Raw genomic sequence first — 19506 nt, forward strand, 5'->3', positions numbered from 1 at the left:
AAAATAATTAATGAAAAATTAAAATCTAATTATCAAATAGATTGGCTTTTATAACGATATATTCATCAATCTAAAATATTTCGTTAGATTAAATAAAACCTTAATAAAAAAGATAAAAGCTAAATATAATCTTTTTGTATTATTAATGACAAAAAATTAGTCATTGTCTTAGGATCTTTTGATCATTATACGATATTACGATCTATGATCTTAGAAAATAAAACAATCATATCTAAGATATTAATAATTACAACTTTAACTTTAGACATAAACCGTCAAAAGTATGAGGGGTGTTTGGGATTTGTTTAACTAAAACAATTTTTTTTTCTAATTGATTATTAGTTTATCCGGGTTAAAATTACAATTGAAAAAAATTTTAGAAGTTTTCTTAAACGTAAATAAAACATAATAATTTTATAAAATAATTTTTTAGAGTTTAGTAAATTTTGATTATACTTATGCTATGTTTGGCATACTAGCTGAAACACTAGCTGTTAGTTGAAAATCTAGCTGATAGCTGAAAAGCTAGCTGTAAAATAAAAAACTAGCTGATAAAAAATTACGTTTGGTAAAACTAGTTGAAAAAGCTAGCTGAAAGATTAAACAATGAGTTCTTCCTTGGTTTGGAGTTTCTTAATATTATAATTAAGATGTTTTTTTTTGTATGGTTTTTGGTAAATGTTGTCTAGCTTTTTAATTATAATATTAAGAACTTATTGTTTAAGGGAATGTGTTTTTATAATTAATTAAGGGGTATATTTAGAAAATTTTAAAAAAACTCCTAAAAAACTAGTCTAAGTAGCTTTTTAAAAAGTTAGCTTATAAGCTACTATAATTGTCCATGCATTAAATTTTCAGTTGATTAATCAAAACACTATGTGAAAAAATAACAGCCTTTGTTTAAGTAAAACAATTTATGTTTTTTTTTTAAAATGATTATTAGTTAATCCGGGGTTAAAAATACAACTGGAAAAAATGTTAGGAGTTTGCTTATTTGTTACTAAAACATAATAATTTTATAAAATATTTTTTTATAGTTTAGTAAATTTTGCTTATACTTATAATGCGAAAATAACTTAGCAAAATTTCTTTATTTAAGTCAATCCAAAGAAGAAAGTAATTTATCGAAAACTCATTATTTAAATCAATAAGTGTTTTTAATATTCTCCTATATAAACATTTAAAATGTTAACTACCGTGTCAAGTGACCCGTATAATCTATTCTTAATAAAAGAGTACTTTGCATGACACATGTCCCTCTTATGCACATCCTCCTTGCCACGTGTCTTAACCAGGAATCTCTTATGCAAAATTTCCCGCCCATACTTTACAGCAAATATAGATACAATCACCTCCTAAAATTCAGCTCATTTACCTGCATATAAAATCAGAAAAAATTAAATATCGATACATCAGCTCCTAAAATTCAGCTCAATTACCTGTATATAAAAACAGGTATTAAAGATATTAATCCTATAATTTTGGTAAATTTATGGTCAATCCTACATTTATGGTTATTTGTTTTACAGCATATATTTTGAAATTCAAAAAATAACAATCGATATTATCCTATCCTGTAATCCTGTAAATCAGGAATCAAATTAACCCAATTCTTTGCAGAAAAAAAAAGAGAAAACGAAATTGTAGTCAAAGATTTTAATTTGAAACAATTACCCACTAATCAGATCCAAAAAAATCAGGAATAAAATCGGCAAAATAAAATACTTTTCTGCAATTAATAAAATTTTTGTGCTTCATTACTCTCTGCATATTTATATTAACCCATCGATGCCCATAATCTTCTACTGCTTTGCCCTCAAGTTTGAGTTTCTTAACTGCTCTGCTCTACCGATTTTTGCAAAAGGTTAGTAAAACACTCATTTCTATTATTTTTTCCTTTTAACATCAACCTGCACATCTATTTCTGTAATTTCAATCTTTCTTTTTCTCTTTTTTTTTTTTTCTGTCTTTGTGTTTAGAATGTAATTCGTTTATTTGCCTTTGTTTCTTGAACATATGTTTACATCAATTAATTGACTATAATTCTTGCTATATTTGCACGCAATGAAGGTACGATTTTAAAAGTTGTTATTTTTTATTATATGTTTGCACAATATGTTTCAATAATTTGATTTTACATTTCATTCAATCCCTTCACTGCTTTCACTGTTTCACATGTCAATTGCTATCTACTCTAATGCTACACGAAAACCATGATAACTATGCATTTTATGAGTGGATAAACGAATTGGTTGTTCTTTGATAATTAGTTCAACTTGTTTTACATTTGTTTTTCCATCCGTTTCATTTTATGTATGTTGATTTTTCTGTGCAGAGTAATGGCACAGCCAAATGTTACTTTGATTTCGACAACAAATTATATAACAAAATTATATATAATTTTTGTCTTTTTTTATAAACTGTTTAACAGAACTAAAAGAGTATGGTTATTCAGCAACAAATTGTATAACAGAACTAAAAGAGTATGGTTATAGATTTTACTTGATGTGTATATTCATTATTTTGAATTTCATTTCATTACTTTTTTTACTGCATTTTCATTTCCAGTCATTTTACATTAGGTTATCAGCTTGGTTGTTCTTTGATAATTAATTCAAGTTATTTTACATTGCTTTTTCGATCCGTGTCATTTTATATATGTTGATTTTTCTGTGCAGAGAAATGGCACAGCCAAATGTTACTTTGATTTCGGATTTGGATATACTTAAAGATGATTCGACTATCAAAGTTAAAGTGGTAAACCTATGGAACCTTTTTTCATTCTATAACAAGGATGAACTTTTCTCGATTGAATTAATCTTAATAGATGAACAAGTATTTTACAACTTAACACTATATATTCATTACACATTCAAAATTTAATATGATTTGATGATAATTTTATATATCATACTTCTTTTAGGGTACCAAGATCCAAGCAAATGTATTAAGAAAAAACATCTATCGATTCAAAAACATTCTAAAAGATGGCTTGACATTTTACATACAATGTCCAAGCTTTGCATCTCAAAGGATGGGTGGTTTTACTTTAACTCGGCAACATCATAAACTTACTTTTGTCCGTAACACTGTTCTTACGGAGTGTCATGACTTTTCTGGACCTGCATTTGGTTTTGAATTTGTTGATTACCAGTCTATTATCTCATTGACCCATCCTGAAAACACCGCTATCGGTTAGTTGCAATTTGTTATAGATTAATTATTGTCAATTTTATGGTTTGAATAGTATATCATATTTTTAAAATCATAACAAAATTTAATTCATCTTTTTTGATGTTCATAGATGTTATTGGATTGGTCGTTGCAATTGGTGAGATGGGGAGAGACAATGATGATATCAAAAAACACAGACTCAACATCCAAATCCAAGATGCAAAGTTTGTTATTTTATATTTTATTTTATTTTATTGGATATTAGATTATCTAATTATAATTTCATTTAATTTAAAATTTTTATTTGTCAGTGGTTTGCAACTAAGTGTCAATTTGTGGGGTGATTTTGCTTACAAAATGCAAGGGTTTCTTGATAACAATTCACACAATCTTCGTATCATCGTTATCATTCAATTTGCGAAACTTAGTATTTGGAGAGGTATACTATAGTATTTTGTTATTAATTATTTTTTTAATCATTAAATTAACACTTATTAAAATCTTTTTTATAGATCGTCCCACAGTTAACACCTATTTTTCCGTGTCGAAGCTGTTCATTAACACAGACATTGATGAAATCAATGTTTTAAGAAAAGGTATTTTATGTTATATCATTCTAATTTCTCCGATTAACTTTTATGTCACTAATATTAGTTATATGTGATTAATATTACTTATTTGTTATTTGTTATTTCATTATAATTTCTATATTTATCTTTTATGTGATTAATATTATTTACTTTTCTTTATTTCATTCAAATTTCTACAATTAATTTTTATGTGACTAATATTAGTTAATTTTTTTTAACAAACAGTTTGGATGGAGATGATCACCCTGATTCATCCACAAATACATTCACACTTATGAAGTCTAATAAAGTTTCTGAACATGATGATTTCATGGTTAAGTTTCAGTTGAAGACAATTGCTGATGTTTCAGAACCTGTGGAGGTGTGGTTTTTATATATTTTATAATATTTATAAACCTACTTTTTTTGTTATGTATATTGCATAATCAAAATAAAATTAATATGCAGAAAAATACTTTCATTATCGTTGGCACTATAAATGGAATTTTACAAAATGAGCCATGGCATTATTTGGCATGTACAAATTGCAACTACAAAGCAATTCGGCCTCCTGGTGCAGAAGATCAAGTTGATGATGAAGGATTAACTGGTTATGAATGTCATAATAAGGATTGCACAAAAAAGAAAACTACGGTTATTCCGAGGTTATTATTTTCCTCCTGAATCATTAAAACCTATATTATATTTTATATTGTAATTAATATATTTTGGATTTTCCTTTTTTATAGATATAAGATTCCGATACGTGTGCAAGACAATACTGGTACTCTTACCTTAACCATGTTTGAAAGAGATGGAAAGTATCTTTTGAAAAAATCAGCCCATGATCTGTTTAAAAAAACAGTCAAGGTCGTCTTCCTTGATTAAAATTAAATGATACATTTACTTAATATATTTAGTTTAACTATTTTTTTTTACTTTTCTTTATTGTAGCTTCGTTTTAGTACTCAACTTTATCCCGGAGAGATAAATGCACTAAAAGGTTTGAAGTTGGCTTTTAAAATATCAATCAGTCGCTTCAATGTCTCGAACAACAACAACCAATACAGTATATGTAGAGTCAGTGATGATGAAAAGTTGATTGAAGAACTCGAAAATAAGTTTACCGTTTCACAGGTCATTAATTTATTTATTATTATTATGCTTAATATTTTTACTATTCGTATAAAAAGATTTATTATTATTATTATTATTATCATTATATTATGTATTACTATAATTACTATTATTTTATTATTATTATTATTATTATTATTATTATTTATGTGTTCATATTTTTTATTATTTATTATGCAGGTTGGTAATTCACAATCATTTGATATTGGTGAAGCCGATTCTGAATCACAAGATAATAGGATTTTGAAGGTTATATACACTTTATAATAGCATATAATTATTTTATAAATATAAGTTCAGATTATAAATTAATTAAGTACAATTTTTTTTAGGATGCAATTTCTGGGACAGACGACAACATAACACCTTACACTGTTGATAAAAACTCAGCAACAAGTCCCATGAAGGGTTTCAATACACCAACTGTTTTGAAGAGAAATTTGGAAGAAGTGTTTGATCTGGAGTTGAATGAACATTTATCATCATCGAAAACTCCTAAAATATCGCCAGAATGACGCATTAACCAGATTGTGAAGGTAAAGTTGGAAAAAAGTGGCTGATTTTTTATTTTAAGTTTAAGTTTCGTTAGGTATTGGATTATGATTTATAGACAATGATTATGCATTTTACTTTTCATTAAGTACTTTCACGTTTTGTTTTAGAATTTTCAAACATTTGTTGGGGATGATTGTTTTTTTATTAGTATGTTTAACCTACATTCATAATATATTATTATGAATGTTAATTTATGATTTAGAAATAATTTTGTTATTTAAGTCACTTATGATCTTGGAATAATTTTGTTATTTAACATACACCACATTTATTTTTTAATTTTCAAACATATATTATATAGACTTCTATTTGTAGCAGTTGTTTACATTTGACTTTGAATTTGGATGTTTCTTATTCCTATTCTAAAGTAGCCCAGTCTGTGATTGTGATTGTGCTTCAAAATGAGATTGACTGAAGATCTTAATTCTGGTTGATTATATGTTGTTTATTCATTGATATTTCCAGCTTTGTAGGAGGACGAAAATAACACAATTTAAATTTCACAAATCAAATATTTACAAAAACAAAAACAAATACAAAAAATTTCAATCATATTATTATTACCTGAAGTAAAACCCTAAAAGATTGAGGTTTTGTTAGCTGACCACATTTCAAGAATGGTGCCCACAGCTTTAGATTCTTCCATATCTAAAGAAAACAAGAAATTATTAAAAGTGTAAACAACAATTTTTTGATAGTAGAATGTTATAATAGGAATAAATAAAGGTACGATACCTAACGAAAAATTAACATAATATTAGTTCATTACCATTTTTGTCCAATTATCATTTGTCTAGGCTACACATACCACCTATATGTCAATTTAAGAATATTGGTTATAAAATACTAAATATTGTGTATTACATATGTTGATTAAAAGATATGTTAAATAATAAGAAATATAAATAAAAAAAAACACAAATTTTTTATCTCAACTAAATATCATCTTAGGGTTGCCATCTTTTAATGAAAAATTATGTATTAACAGATTCAATACATTCTAAAATATTATGCATATCAAATAGCCCCTAAGGGTTTCGATATTCAATTAAAATGTGTTTGATACAAATAATTGAATTTAACATATAAATTAATTGTACTGATTGCTATGTTTTAGGCAATATAACTAATGATAAACAAATCCAATTAATAAAAATAGCATTGTTATTTCTCATTTTAACCCTTCTGCATAAAATCCTAAATAAACATTTATGCATGCACTTATACATCAAGTAATAAGAGTTTTAATAAACTATATCATCAATCAGTCATTTGAATCATATTACTAATACACTTTGTTGTCAAATAAGCTGAGTAGTGTCCACTTTTCCAACCGGCTACGTGAAAGCCAAAAGGGAAAACCATTCCTTTTTCAATAATGGAGTTTGAAATCTTTCCCTTCCTAACCTTTTAATCTAATTAACTATTCATCTGTATTATAAATACTTAAATAATATAATATCTAATGTGATATATAGATAATAAATAATTATCAATAGCAGAAATATACCATTAGACAATTAGACATGGATTGGTGCATAAAATAACTCACTTTTTAAGTTTATTACATTTCAATGTTCGTTGCCCTTGGCTATGGTATATTGCAATCTAATATAACTTATATGGATTTCTGCAATTTGTCACATACCATTTTTATTGGCCTCCAAGATAATGAAGCAGTAGTAAAAAGTAAGCGATTTTGATTGAAATAGGGATTAAAGGTATGCAAAAAGATAAAGTTTGATAAAAATGAACAATGATTTAAACTAACATAAGTATCTTGAAACACAGTGACCCACCAAAACATCAATTCTTGATCACAACTGAAATATGGATCTATACATAAAATTGAAAACCTTACTATACAATGATACAAAACTCATATAATTTACAAGGTATATCAAATAAAATAATTGTTTTATTTACTCATATGATCCCCTAAATAATCATTAACGAGATTTTGTCTAAAATTTAGCAATTTCAAAATTCAAATGTTTAAACAAACACTCAAATTTCAAAAATCGAACCAAAACCATTTCTACCTTATTGTGTTTCCGCTATTAACGAATGTGAGTTTATTCTTTTGAACGGCTTAACTTTTCGCTTATATCTTCAGTCACAACATTTCTGGAACAAAGAAAAACAGGTAAATTTTCTTCGACATAATCTATTTTCTGTTAAAAAAACTAAGATTAACCATCAGTTGATCATCTCTTACCTTGAATCTTGCTTTCTTCAAACCCCAATGTTGCGTTCAACCAGTCTCTGAGTTCGACAGCGGGATTACTCAACGTAAGCTTTTCTTCACTTCACATTTCTAATCGGTGGTATATTAGTATCTTCCTTTATCGATATACATGGATAAATGTTCACAACCTTTAAGAAATCGAACGGTGGCTGTGGAAATGTGTATGTAATCAAAATTCTAGGGCTGGGTTTTTTGTTTCATCGTGTGTGTTACAGACAAAAGGGAAAGGGGAAAGTTTGGGGAATAGTGATAACTTTTAGGTGAGTTTTATTATAAATCAAAAATTATGAATAATCTTTAAAATGGTTAAAATTAAATTTATTTAATTTCTCATGTATTTGATTTACTTTATGCATAAATACGGTTTTAAATGTCAACCCGAATATCTTAAACATTTGAATACATTAGCTGTATTGGAATTTTCAATATATATATATATATATATATATATATATATATATATATATATATATATATATATATATATATAAGGGTAGTGGAATTTCCATTGTATTATCAAAATCGAGCATGAACAATGATAAAAATACGTCATCACTTTCTCTAACATAAAAAAACCACTTTTATGATCGATAAATATATTATGTTTCTCCAATTGTATTGCCATATAACATAAGTTTCGCATTATGATTTATAACTATCTTTTGTTTGTTATTATTATTCAATTTCTTAATTGAAGTTTATTTGGATTACATAAGTTACCAATCATTTGTAATAGTTATTTTAAAATTATTAATTTTTATAAGTTAACTTTATTGATTTTATTATATATCAAAGAAGAATATGGATGCTATATATGCTAGAGAAAGAAGAAGAAAGAGAAAGTTATACTTGGATAATAAAAAATTTAAGAATAACTATACCGCGGAATCGTCTCAACGTATATTTATTGCACATGCTACTCATTTTAGCCAATACGGTAATTTTCTTACTTTTTTTATATATTTAATATATTTTATTTATTTATTTTTAATCTATTGTTCATAATTATTTTAAAAATAAATAAATTTTTATAAAATATAATATATTTAATTTTATATAAAAAAATGTTCTTAAATTATTTACTATCATTTTACAGGTTCAATTAACACTACAGCTTCTACAAACGCTAAAGAGAGGAGAAAAATTAGAAAGTTATATTTGGATAATAAAAAATCCAAAGTAAATTCTAACACATCTACCCATCAAAAATCACCTATTACACATGTTTCTTACATATCAAATAACGGTATTGTTATTCTTTTATTTTATAATTCTTTTTGAACTATATAAATTATATCAAATTGCTAAATTCTAAAGTTTAATTGTTTTTTATAATTAATTTTATTGGTTTTATTACTAACAATATTTCTTTTTTTTCATTACATAACAGATGTCTACAATCGTCGTAGTCATTTAGTATCTGTAGATAACTACAGAAACGTTACATCAGATAAGGAAAATCTAAACTCAGTCAAATCATTTGTATATCAACATACAGCTATTCATTCTCAGTCTGCAGATATAAATGTTAGAACTCCTTTATCTAACATTTCAAATGGTATGCATTTCTTTATAGACAGATTCTAAAATATATGTTTATCAGTTATATAATTTATACAAATTCCTAACGTTATAATTTGTATTTTTATTTTTTCAGGAAATTATATTTTTCATAATAACATTCAAACACCGCTATCTATTAACAATGATAATCCATTGTTTGGTATTGGCATGACATCTACCGGTCGTTCAACCATCACTCAAAAATTTTCATCAATCAAGTTACCAAAAGGAAAACATCAATTAAAAAGGAAGACTACACACATATCTGCTATACCTATGATTGACTTGACATTAGATGAAGAAATTAATGATGACCATATTATTGAAGATGTTTTTCGCGGTACTTCACAAGGTGATCATAAATATAGAAAATTTAATATTTTTATTTAATATTTTTAATTATATTCATTATTTTTAATTTATTTATGGGATTCAACAGATTACTTGGATCATGGAGACCAGATTGTCATATGTCAAATTTGTCATGCAAAACTATGGAAAGATGAATCGCTTAGAGGAAAAAAAAACGGGAATACATCTTATTCGTTATGTTGTGGTTACGGCAAAGTTGAACTACCACCTTTAAAAGAAGCATCGTCATCTTACAAAAATCTTTACCGTTCCGTAGATTCTAAAAGCAAACACTTCATGAAGAACATTCGACGTTACAATTCAATGTTTTCATTTACATCCATGGGAGGAAAAGTTGATTTATCCATCAACACGGGCAACGCACCATACATATTTAGACTTAGTGGTCAAAATTATCATAGTATGGGAAGTCTTCTACCGACAGGTGGATCTAGACCAAAATTCTGTCAGTTATACATATATGATACGGAGAACGAGATTTCAAATAGATCAACAAGTATTGGGTAAATTTTTACAATTAACTTTAGTAAATCAATTCAATTCATTTTAATTTATTTACTAACAATAAATAATTTTTTATAATATTTTCAGTGGACCAAAGAGCGCTTCTACATCAACTTCAATATCATATGATCTCCAGATTATAGAATTTTTGAAGGTTATGTTAGATTCAAACAATGCGTTGGTCAAGTCTTATAGGATGGTAAGAGACAGTCTTCACGAAAATCCAGGTGCTAATTTGAAGTTAAGATTAATCGGAAAAGAGAACAAGATGGAAGGACGTATAACTTACCAACTTCTTCTGAGGTAGCAGCTTTAATTGTTGGTGACATTTGTGATTCAATTGAAAAAAGGGATATCATTGTTGAAACCGCATCTGGATTACTAAAACGTATCAGTGAATTACATCCTTCTTACCTTGCTCTTCAGTATCCATTACTATTTCCATATGGAGATGATGGTTATAGAGTTGACATCCTTCATAGAAGTATAACAGCTTCAAGTAACAGCAAACGCCCGACATGTACAATGAGAGAATTTTTCGCTTACAGAATTCAAGATAGAGATCAATCGTTCTCACTACTTCTTAATGCTAAAAGGCTGTTCCAACAATTTATAGTTGATGGTTATACAATGATTGAAAGTGAGCGATTATATTTCATACGTAAGCAACAAAAAATTCTTAGATGCGAGTCTTATGAGAATCTGCGTAATCACCAAGCATGTGGGAGTACAGATATCTCAAATGTTGGGCAACGTGTGATCTTACCTTCTTCGTTTACCGGTGGTGCACGTTATATGATGCAAAACTATTTGGATGCCATGTCACTATGTAAGTGGTTTGGATATCCTGATTTTTTCATAACCTTTACGTGTAATCCAAAATGGCCAGAAGTTCAAAGGTTTCTTAAGGACACTCCACTTCATCCAGAAGATAGACCGGATATATTATGTAGGTTATTTAAGATTAAGTTGGATGCATTTATTAAAGATTTAAGGCAAAATGAAATTTTTGGCAAAGTTCAAGCATGTATTTAAAATTATACTTTAATATATTTGTGTGTGTGTATATATATATATATATATATATATATATATATATATATATATATATACCTTCTTTAGTTGCTAACTTCTATCCTGTTTGTATATTTTTTCATGCAGTGGTTTACACAATTGAATTTCAAAAAAGAGGTCTGCCGCATAGTCATATATGTCTATTTATGCATTCTGACTACAAGCTTCCTACAGTTGAATATATCGATCCGATTATTTCTGCTGAGATTCCAAATATTGATGAAGATCGAGAATTATATTCACTTGTCAGGGAGTTCATGATTCACGGCCCATGTGGAGCTGAAAATTTGAATTGCCCATGCATGGTGGACAGAAAGTGTTCTAAAAACTTTCCAAAGCAATTCTGTAATCATACTTCACTTGATTAAGATGGTTTTCCTTTATATAGGAGAAGAAATGATGGAAATTCTGTTGAAAAATCTGGTGTTCATTTAGATAACAGAAATGTTGTTCCATACAACAAATACCTGTTGAAAAGATATCAGGCACACATTAATGTTGAATGGTGCAATCAAGGATCTTCTATAAAATATTTATTTAAATATATAAACAAGGGTCTTGATAGAGCGACTATTGCTGTGGTGCACAACAATAATGATTCTGATGACAACGATGCAGTCGATGAAATCAAAGAATACTATGATTGTAGATATATATCTGCATGTGAAGCATCATGGCGTATTTTTAAATATGATGTTCATTATAGGTATCCTGCTGTGATTAGACTGCCTTTTCATTTGCCTGGTCAACAACAAGTCATATATGAGGCAGACGATGATATTGAAGATGTTCTTGACCGTCCTTCAAATGCTTCTTCAATGTTTATATCTTGGATGAAGTGTAATGAAACCAATAAAGAAGCACAGAAACTTACATATGCTGAATTTCCTACAAAGTTTGTTTGGAAACCTAACCTTCAAACTTGGAAGCCAAGGGAAGTTGGATATTCTATTGGTAGAATTCACTCGGTTTCTCCTAAACTTGGCGAAGCATATTTTTTAAGAATTCTTTTAAATAAAGTGAAAGGTCCAAAATCATTCGAAGAAATTCGCACGGTCAATGGTGAAATATGTTCTTCTTTTAAAGATGCATGCTATAATTTAGGCCTTTTGGATGATGACAAAGAATACATCGAAGCAATTAAAGAAGCAAGTCTTTATGGATCTGGTTTTTATTTACGTTTCTTATTTGCTACGATGTTATTGTCCACCAGTTTGTGTAAGCAAGAGATTGTGTGGGAAAACACGTGGGAATACCTCTCAGATGGAATTCTTTATACTCAACAAAAGAGATTAAACTCTCCAGGTATTATATGTTTATTACATTATTATTAAAATTGTATCATATAAATTTCCAATATGCAGTCAATTACATTTTACATCCCACTTAATCTCTTTTTTAATATGATGTAAGTAATATTGTGTTGTTCGTACAAGTTTATCACTAAACGAAAATCAAATTAAAAACTTGACTTTGTTTGAGATAGAACAAATTTTACTTCGAAACAATTCCAGTCTCAAGCACTATACAAGGATGCCTTACCCTGATCTTGATTCGGTTTCATCTTCAAACAATCGTTTGATAGCCGAAGAGCTAGATTATGACATACCAAATTTAAAGAATGACTTTGATCGACTCTTTGTTTCATTAACCGATGAGCAACGCAACATTTTTCAAGATATCATGGCTAAGGTTAAAAATAATAAGGGAGGTGTATTCTTTATTTATGGTTACGGTGGAACGGGTAAGACATTTCTCTGGAAGACAATTTCTGCAGCAATTAGATGCCAAGGAGAGATTGTTTTAAACGTTGCTTCAAGTGGGATCGCTTTTTTATTGTTGACTGGAGGCAGGACAGCACACTCTCGGTTTATAATTCCCATAAATCTTACCGAGGATTCTTACTGTAGAATAAATCCAAAGAGTGATCGTGCAAGTTTAGTAAGAAAAGCCTCATTGATCATTTGGGATGAAGCACCGATGGTACACAAGCATGCATTTGAAGCTTTAGATCGAACTTTGAAGGATATATTAAGAGTTGTCAATCCTACAAACTCAAATATTCCATTCGGGGGAAAAGTGGTTGTTTTTGGAGGTGATTTCAGACAAATTCTACCTGTTGTTCCGGGTGGCAGTAGACAAAACATTGTTAACGCTTCTTTAAGCTCTTCGTATTTATGGCAACAATGCAAAGTCCATAAATTAACAAAAAACATGATGTTAACTGTTGGAAGCGATTCATCTGCTGTTGATCGAATAAAGGGTTTTTCAAATTGGCTTTTGGACATAGGAGAAGGTAATCTTGGTGGTCCGAATGATGGTGAAGCAATTGTTGATATTCCAGAAGATATTCTCATTAATGATCCATGTGATCCTATTGGTTCATTAATCAATTTTGTATATCCTTCCATTCTTGAAAACTTCAACATCGCGGGTTATTTTCAAGAAAGAGCAATACTTGCTCCCAAAAATGAAGTTGTTCAAGAAATAAATGATCGGTTGCTAAAATTGATTCCAGGAGAGGAAAAAGAATATTTAAGTTCAGATAGCCTCTGCCAATCTGAGTTTGTCCATGATCAGTTTGATGCAAATTTATACTCACCTGATGTTTTAAATGGTCTTAAAATGTCAGGTATGCCAAACCATAATCTCATTTTAAAAGTCGGTGTTCCAGTTATGTTATTGAGAAACATTGATCAGAAAAATGGCTTATGCAATGGCACTAGACTACAGGTCAAAACTTTGGGCAAACGTGTTATCGAGGCAGTTATCATATCTGGAAGTAATATTGGAAAGCGGACTTTTATTCCAAGAATGTCTTTAACTCCTACTGAAAACAAGATCCCGTTCAAATTCCAAAGAAGACAATTCCCATTGGCTGTATGTTTTGCAATGACAATTAACAAGAGCCAAGGACAGTCTTTATCGAAGGTTGGATTGTTTCTCAAGGATCCTGTTTTTACACATGGTCAATTATATGTTGCTTTATCTAGGGTTCAAAGTAGAGAATGATTAAAATTGTTAATTTTAGATAACCATGGTAAACTATCAAATAAAACATCCAATGTCGTGTATAAAGAAGTTTTTAGAAATTTATAAAAACTTTGTACAACTTTATTATTTATATCAATTTATGTTTTTTGTTTTATTTAAATTTTTGCATTATACAAAATGATTATTTTCTTACATATCTATAAATACAAATTGTTTATTTGATATTCAAACGATTACCATTTCTTAATTTCAACCAATCATTATATCATTATCCAATTACATACAAAACATTGCTAAATAATTAAATTATAATTTAATTGATATTATTTTGAAATTTCTCACCCGTGGTGTCCACGGGTTATAACCTAGTAAATCAATAAACATTTCAAATAAATAATCCCAAACCTAAATATCCGTTGATATAGTCCTACAACCCTATCTAAAGTGGACAATCCACTCTTATCAAAAATAGTAAACAATCATAGTTGTTGAAGCTCAAGGTAGTTCAATAATAATAAAATACAAAAATCCAAAAATTCCAACATTCTATATTTTTTGATATCGCAGATATTTGATATATGAAATCATGTTTTCCTAAATATTTTATTTATATTTGACAATGAAAAAAGGCCACCAAAAATTGATAAAAAATTTAATTTATTAGTTGCTTGATCTTAAGCCACAGTTTAAGGATATGGATTAACTACACACTTCACTTTTGCATGGGAGCCATTTAAAAATTGGTTAAAATTATTTTTTGCAAATTTATTTTGTCAGTTCAAGTAATAACTTAATGATATTTATTGATCAACTCATTATATTCGTTCTCCACTTGCCAACTTTTGTCACGATTAACTATCCTACGATTGAATATAGGAGGTCGATGGCTATCATTATATAAAAAGGAATACGACATAATACATAATACAATAATACATAATGGTTTATCTTATCATTTATCAACCCCATGATATATAAACATTAAACAATGAGTTCTTCCTTGGTTTGGAGTTTCTTAATATTATAATTAAGATGTTCTTTTTGTATGGTTTTTGGTAAATGTTGCCTACCTTTTTAATTACTTATTTAAATTGACAAAAAAAGATAAAATTTTCAGATATCCGAATCAATTATATCTTGTTTAACGTAATGCAAAATTAAAAGATTTATTTTACAGTCAGAAGAAAAAAGACTTCTCCCTTTCATACCTAACTATTTAAAATTTGTCCTTCAATTTCTTTCTCAAGTGTACTGTTGTTCCAAAAACTATGAACTAAACACAATTTTGAACAGGAATATATCAAACAAAAAACTAGACCAAAAAACCAGTGCAATTCGGATTCTGTCTTGAAACTCAAAACTTTTTATTTCCCATTACATATATTAATATGTGATAATATATAAATATCCAAAATCTGAGATACAAACTACACAAACTTGGCACATTTTGAAAACACATGTTTGTGAGAAAGAGAAGGAGAAAGATGTTCAGATTTGAGCAGAATGATCTCCACTGTAATCAATCTCATTGTCCAAGTCAAAGTCATCCTCATCGGGATCCATGGATCCGCCAATCTCCGGCCGCCCATCCGTGGTGGTGGAGCCTTCTCCGGGAACCTTTGCCTCTTGTATGATCCGGTTGACCTCATCAACACTTTGCAGTGATTGGTCAAAGCTTGCATTCTCATAGTTTGTTTTCTCACCTTCAACCAGATCCTTAGGCATGTTCTTCATAAACCATGGATGTTTCTTGATTTCTGCTATCGTGATTCTCTTCAAAAAAAAAAACAATTCATAAACTTATTAGATTAAGTCATGTTTCCATTAAGTCCATTAAGTAAAAAGAAACAAGAAATAAAAGAGGCACACCTTGGAGGGGTTTGACACAAAGATATGAGAAAGAAGGTGTCTACAATCAACAGAAACACGCACATAATCTGGTATTGAGTATTGGACACTCACGATTCTCTGCCAAAAATTAATCAAATTAAGATAAAAAAAAATGAGTTTGACTTTTGGAAGTCAAATGGAAGAATCCCCAAACTTTAAATTCAAGTTAAAGCATTTGAATTCTTTTGGGAAAAGTCAAAGAGATTACAACTCCTCAACACAAAGTAATTGACTTTTGGAAGTCAAAAGCATGAATCTTCAAGCATCAGATTCAAGTTAAATCATTTGAAATTTTTCGGGAAACATAACATAATGTTTTTGAACATATGACATAAAACAAAGACAAAGTAGTTATTTCTTGAATTTGTGAGCAAATTTATTCCAATTTCGAAATCTAAAAGTGTTATATTTGACTCAAAAGTCAAAGAAAGAAATCTCACCCCAATGGTTTTACGAAAATTCCTAGGATCTTCAGGGTCCTCAAAAGGGTAAGCTCCAACCAACATAACATACAGAGTCACACCACACGACCAAACATCTGCAATCTAACAACAAACAAGATTCACAATTTCATTATAATTAAAAAAAAAACGAAAACTTTAATTCAACAATAAAATTATATTCAAAAATACCTTCCCATCATATTCTTTCCGAGATAGAACCTCGGGGGCAATGTAAGCTGGTGTTCCAACAGTAGATTTCGGTTGTGAGTGCAATAAACCAGACTACACAAAAAACAAACATAAAATATAAAAAAACATATAAAAATGTAAACTTTACTTTAAAAGATAATATTATTAAACCTTTGAATAACCGAAATCACATATTTTGAGACGTGGGGATGGACTCCCATCTAGGAGAGTGTTCTCTAGCTTCAGATCTCTATGACAAATTTCCTGAAATTAAAGAAAATACTATAGGGTATTAATATTATCTTTTTTTTTTTTTACCATGAAATTAAAGATATTATTATTATTATTATTATTTTACCATGGAATGACAGTAGCTGACTCCAGATAGAAGTTGTTGGAAGAAAAACCGAGCCTGTATTCAAGAAAAAAGATTTCCCAATTTTAATGCGTGTGGAAATTATAATAAGATGAAGAAAATGAAGTTAAAATGTGTAAAAAAAAAAAAAAAAAACCTCATCTTCACTGAATCTTCCAGCACTTGTGATCTTACTAAAAAGTTCACCACCAGCTGCGTATTCCATGACTATAGCCAAATGTGTCCGAGTTAATAACACCTGCATGATTGGGATTTCAAGAATGACATGTTTTCATGAAGAGGGCATTTATGTCTTTTTGCATAGATGAAAGATCTAAAGTGGGTTATGGCCTGTGTGTAACAAAGGGGCCTAAAAGCTGAAATATAAATTTACCTCTTTGAACCTGACGATGTTGGGATGCCTTAATGACCTGTGGTTAATGATTTCCCTCTGAACGTTTTCATCAATCTGAAAAAAAAAATAATAAAAAATTAGTGGTCATAAGTTGCTATTGAAGTGGAAATACATGAGACAAGCACATTCAAATGTAGGAGTTCAAGTTCAATCAAACATGAGACACAAAATCGGTTTACACTTAGCTATGTATATGTGATCTTTAAAATCAATCTTTACGCATATTCAACAATTACCCTAGATTTTTTACTTGTTCATCTCTAAGTTCACAAATTTCTAAAATGGGCTTTCAAATCTAAAATTTGCTCAAAATCTTGAAATTAAGTTGACTCCAGGATGGTCAAACCCTAGTCTATAAAAAGATTCCATCTTTTTTCAAACTTCACTGAATTCTATGAGGTAATACCAAAATCTGAACTCGTTAAACCACAACACAACATAGCCACAAAGATGGTTAACTCCACAATGCGAATCTTGTAAAAACAACACAAGAAAAACAAGAAATATATTTGTTCTTGATCACCGTTTTCAGCAAAAGAATTAAAAAAAAAAATCTTGAATCAAAAGGTGGGTTAAAATGATCTGAACAGTGAAATATAATCAAACAAAACCCATCGAAAAATTCCAATGGAAAGAGTGAAACATCAAAACAATTAGAAACTATCATCAAATTAGATAAAGAAAGTAAACTTTATAGTTTATACCTTTTTCCCTCTTTCAATGTATTTGACGGCAAACAACTCTTTAGTCTTTTTATCTCTAACCAGCCTTGCCACTCCGAAATTCCCAGAACCAAGCTCTTTCAATGGTTCGTACTTCTCCTCCATTGTAGCAGAAGAAAACTATTCAGTAAAATCCCCAAAATGTGAGAGCACAAACGTTTGAACTCAAAACCCAATAGAAACGAGTCAAATTTTAAACAAAATCCAGGCGAAAGAATCGGAAAGTTTTCAGAGAGGTTGATGGCGATTTGTATGAATCAAGACATAGAGACTGGGTTTTAGGAGTTGTATTATAAAGAGAAAGGGTCAATGTTAGTGGAATTTTTTAAGAGTAGCTTAGAAGTTAGAAATCGAGCTCAAATTCAAAGGATCTAATGAGGGTTTTGTTTTTAAGAATTAAATAAGATTTTGTTAAGCATCCGATATTTTATAAAACAATCTATTTCAATTTGATTGTTGACTATTGCATTTTATTTTACAGTTGCTTTAATTTTTCATGATTATAAAGAGTAAATTATAAATTTAGTCCTTAAATTATAAGAAATTTACGCTTTAAAATGCTCATTTGGTTCAAAGTCACTTGCATCATCTTATTTTGGCCCCTAAAAATTTATCATTTCTACAACATAAAAGTTTCAATCAAGGATATTTTTTGTCTATGCTATTTAGCATCTTTGATTATATATATATGACAAAATTGCAAGAATGGTCCCTATGGTATGTCAAAACTAGCAACTTTGGTCCAAAATGGGTTTGGCTCGCAAGGATGGTCCAATAGTTTCGTTTTGTTGTGAGTTTAGTCCAATTTCCTATGAATTTTTTTATAATGACGGATTTGCCCTTATTTTTTTATTTTCTATTTTTCTTGTATTACAACAATTAAAAAATAAAACAAAAATAAAATCTCTCTCTCTCTCTCTCTCTCTCTCTCTCTCTCTCTCTCTCTCTCTCTCTCTCTCTCTCTCTCTCTCTCGTCAAGAGCTTTTTCTGGGTTTGTTCTTGTCCACCCAACTAGTCCCTCTTTAACCACATCTGCAATCTAAAACATGAACAATCCAATTTTCTACAAACTCAATTTTTTCCATATCACTTAAATTGGAACAAGAACACTCATGAATAAGAAATCTGAAAACGTCCAGAAAACAAAAATGAAAACCAAATCGATTATCGATTTTTGAAAACAAAATCGATGGAGAAGAGGGTGGATGTTATTGGTATCTTGATCTGGAAAGTCATCGGTCGGACGTTGGAGTCGCTGGAGCCGGATTCGTCACCTCTCACCGAAATAGGTTTCCAACGTGG

The 19506-nt window shown here is 29.2% G+C and overlaps 3 protein-coding genes and 1 long non-coding RNA gene across 5 annotated transcripts; 2 read left to right on the plus strand and 2 right to left on the minus strand.

Annotated features, from left to right (window-relative positions):
* Positions 1 to 1120: 1120 nt before the first annotated feature.
* LOC145165448 (uncharacterized) lies at positions 1121 to 7940 on the minus strand. 2 transcript variants are annotated; one of them, XR_013740060.1, is made up of 5 exons: positions 7654 to 7940; positions 7478 to 7562; positions 6000 to 6083; positions 3076 to 3176; positions 1121 to 1375 (listed from the first exon to the last, which is right to left on the minus strand). It is a non-coding gene; the product is annotated as an uncharacterized LOC145165448 (long non-coding RNA). The 2 variants fall into 2 exon arrangements; XR_013740059.1 differs by lacking the exon at positions 3076 to 3176 and having other exon boundaries at positions 7654 to 7938.
* Positions 7941 to 10318: 2378 nt separating this feature from the next.
* On the plus strand, positions 10319 to 12586 carry LOC145163403 (uncharacterized). The gene is made up of 5 exons (XM_079082243.1): positions 10319 to 10425; positions 10473 to 11149; positions 11284 to 11512; positions 11585 to 12501; positions 12561 to 12586. Exons 1-5 carry the CDS (start codon positions 10319 to 10321, stop codon positions 12584 to 12586), a joined length of 1956 nt encoding a protein of 651 aa, XP_078938369.1.
* A 143-nt stretch (positions 12587 to 12729) lies between these two features.
* On the plus strand, positions 12730 to 14208 carry LOC145163405 (uncharacterized). The gene has a single exon (XM_079082245.1). The coding sequence runs from the start codon at positions 12730 to 12732 to the stop codon at positions 14206 to 14208; it is 1479 nt and encodes a 492-aa protein (XP_078938371.1).
* Positions 14209 to 15530: 1322 nt separating this feature from the next.
* Positions 15531 to 18574, minus strand: LOC145165449 (serine/threonine-protein kinase SAPK3-like). Its single transcript, XM_079084187.1, has 9 exons — positions 18187 to 18574; positions 17462 to 17536; positions 17225 to 17326; positions 17071 to 17124; positions 16884 to 16976; positions 16713 to 16805; positions 16521 to 16625; positions 16060 to 16158; positions 15531 to 15963 (listed from the first exon to the last, which is right to left on the minus strand). Exons 1-9 carry the CDS (start codon positions 18307 to 18309, stop codon positions 15679 to 15681), a joined length of 1029 nt encoding a protein of 342 aa, XP_078940313.1. The 5' UTR covers positions 18310 to 18574; the 3' UTR covers positions 15531 to 15678.
* Positions 18575 to 19506: the final 932 nt, after the last annotated feature.

Source organism: Lactuca virosa, chromosome 3 (genome assembly GCF_052849685.1).
Source record: "Lactuca virosa cultivar CGN04683 chromosome 3, Lactuca_virosa_CGN04683_v6, whole genome shotgun sequence".
NCBI classification, from domain to species: Eukaryota; Viridiplantae; Streptophyta; class Magnoliopsida; order Asterales; family Asteraceae; genus Lactuca; species Lactuca virosa.

Coding starts and splice junctions, on each gene's coding strand:
- LOC145163403 (XM_079082243.1), top strand. CDS start 10,319: ATGGTAAGAGACAGTCTTCACGAAAATCCAGGTGCTAATTTGAAGTTA. Junction 11,513..11,584: donor CCATGCATGGTGGACAGAAA/GTGTTCTAAAAA, acceptor TCCTTTATATAG/GAGAAGAAATGATGGAAATT. Junction 12,502..12,560: donor AAAGAGATTAAACTCTCCAG/GTATTATATGTT, acceptor TCCAATATGCAG/TCAATTACATTTTACATCCC.
- LOC145163405 (XM_079082245.1), top strand. CDS start 12,730: ATGCCTTACCCTGATCTTGATTCGGTTTCATCTTCAAACAATCGTTTG.
- LOC145165449 (XM_079084187.1), bottom strand. CDS start 18,309: ATGGAGGAGAAGTACGAACCATTGAAAGAGCTTGGTTCTGGGAATTTC. Junction 17,327..17,461: donor ACATCGTCAGGTTCAAAGAG/GTAAATTTATAT, acceptor CCAATCATGCAG/GTGTTATTAACTCGGACACA. Junction 17,125..17,224: donor GAAGATTCAGTGAAGATGAG/GTTTTTTTTTTT, acceptor TCTTGAATACAG/GCTCGGTTTTTCTTCCAACA.